At 37.0% G+C, this 1,290-nt stretch overlaps 1 protein-coding gene across 1 annotated transcript; it reads left to right on the forward strand.

Moving 5' to 3' along the window:
- Window positions 1–518: 518 nt before the first annotated feature.
- Window positions 519–1,284, forward strand: LOC106752410 (cytochrome P450 71A25-like; the record flags this gene model as incomplete). Its single annotated transcript, XM_014634091.2, has 1 exon — window positions 519–1,284. A coding segment is annotated over exon 1 (693 nt), but the record flags the coding sequence as incomplete, so codon positions are not given.
- Window positions 1,285–1,290: the final 6 nt, after the last annotated feature.

A 1,290-nucleotide genomic window follows, 5' to 3' on the forward strand; every position in this document is an offset into this window, starting at 1 on the left:
AATTTGTACCCCTAACTCAGTCAGCCACATGGATATAATAAATTGACTCCATCCTCCACGTCACAAATGAAATTGAGATTCCACGCTAAAAAAAAAACTTCATGAATGATTAAACCTAATGAATATTGATAAGATTAAACCATAAAGACAAACCGTATAAGTAGTTGCACCATAAACTCCAACAACATGTAATTTAACACCATTAACCATGAAAGAATATTAAATAAATTGATTATTAATATCAATAATATCATATGTGAAGTTAATTCTATCAAACAACCACAATCTAGTATCCTCTAGAGGCAACCTATATCTCCTTCAACTACCAATATTTATATTTTATTGTGAAACTCTGATTCAATAATTGAACAATCCGTCATTAATATGCTTTCACGTTGTATTGAAAAAATTACATTGTTTAGTAATATTTTTACTGATTTAATGTATTTACTGGTCCAGATTCTTTGTTCAACACTTCTGGTCCCATCATGACTATTGCTATCTGGTGTAAACGAATCATACACAGAAACATGTTCTACCAACCAACACATTATTGAGAAATCCACGAGTGATCATTTGAAGCAGAAGCCAATGACGACTTTTCTGAATGGAACCATTTCCTTGTGGTTCTTGATTCCCATGCTAGCATTCTTCATCTCACTAGCCTTTCACACCATATTCAATCTTCTACCCAAACTCAACTCTAAATCAGGAAAAAACTTACCACCATCTCCTCCAAAGCTTCCAATAATAGGAAACCTACACCAACTTGGCAACCACACTCACCACACTCTCCAATCCTTTGCTCAAACCTATGGCCCTTTGATGTTGCTTCACTTTGGGAAGGTGCCAGTTCTTGTGGTCTCAAATAATGAAGCAGCACGTGAGATTCTGAAAAACCAAGAGCACGTTTTCTGTAACAGACCACATCGTAAGATGTCTGATATCATCCTATATGATTCCAAAGATGTGGCATCTGCTCCATATGGCAACTACTGGAGGCAGATAAGGAGTATCTGTGTCTTGCACCTTCTTAGTGCAAAAAAGGTTAAATCCTTTGGTGCAGTGAGAGAAGAGGAAATCTCCATAATGATGGATAAGATTAAGCAGTGTTGTTCCTCTGTGACGCCTGTGAATTTAACTGATTTATTTTCAACAGTCACAAATAACATAGTGAGCAGAGCTGCTCTAGGAGGGAGATACAGTGGAGGAGAAGGGAGTAAGTTTTGGGAGCCAATGAATGAGATGATGAAGATTTTAGGTGCTCCGGTTATAGGGGACTGCATACCT

This window comes from Vigna radiata, unplaced genomic scaffold (genome assembly GCF_000741045.1).
Source record: "Vigna radiata var. radiata cultivar VC1973A unplaced genomic scaffold, Vradiata_ver6 scaffold_936, whole genome shotgun sequence".
In the NCBI taxonomy this organism is placed as follows: domain Eukaryota; kingdom Viridiplantae; phylum Streptophyta; class Magnoliopsida; order Fabales; family Fabaceae; genus Vigna; species Vigna radiata.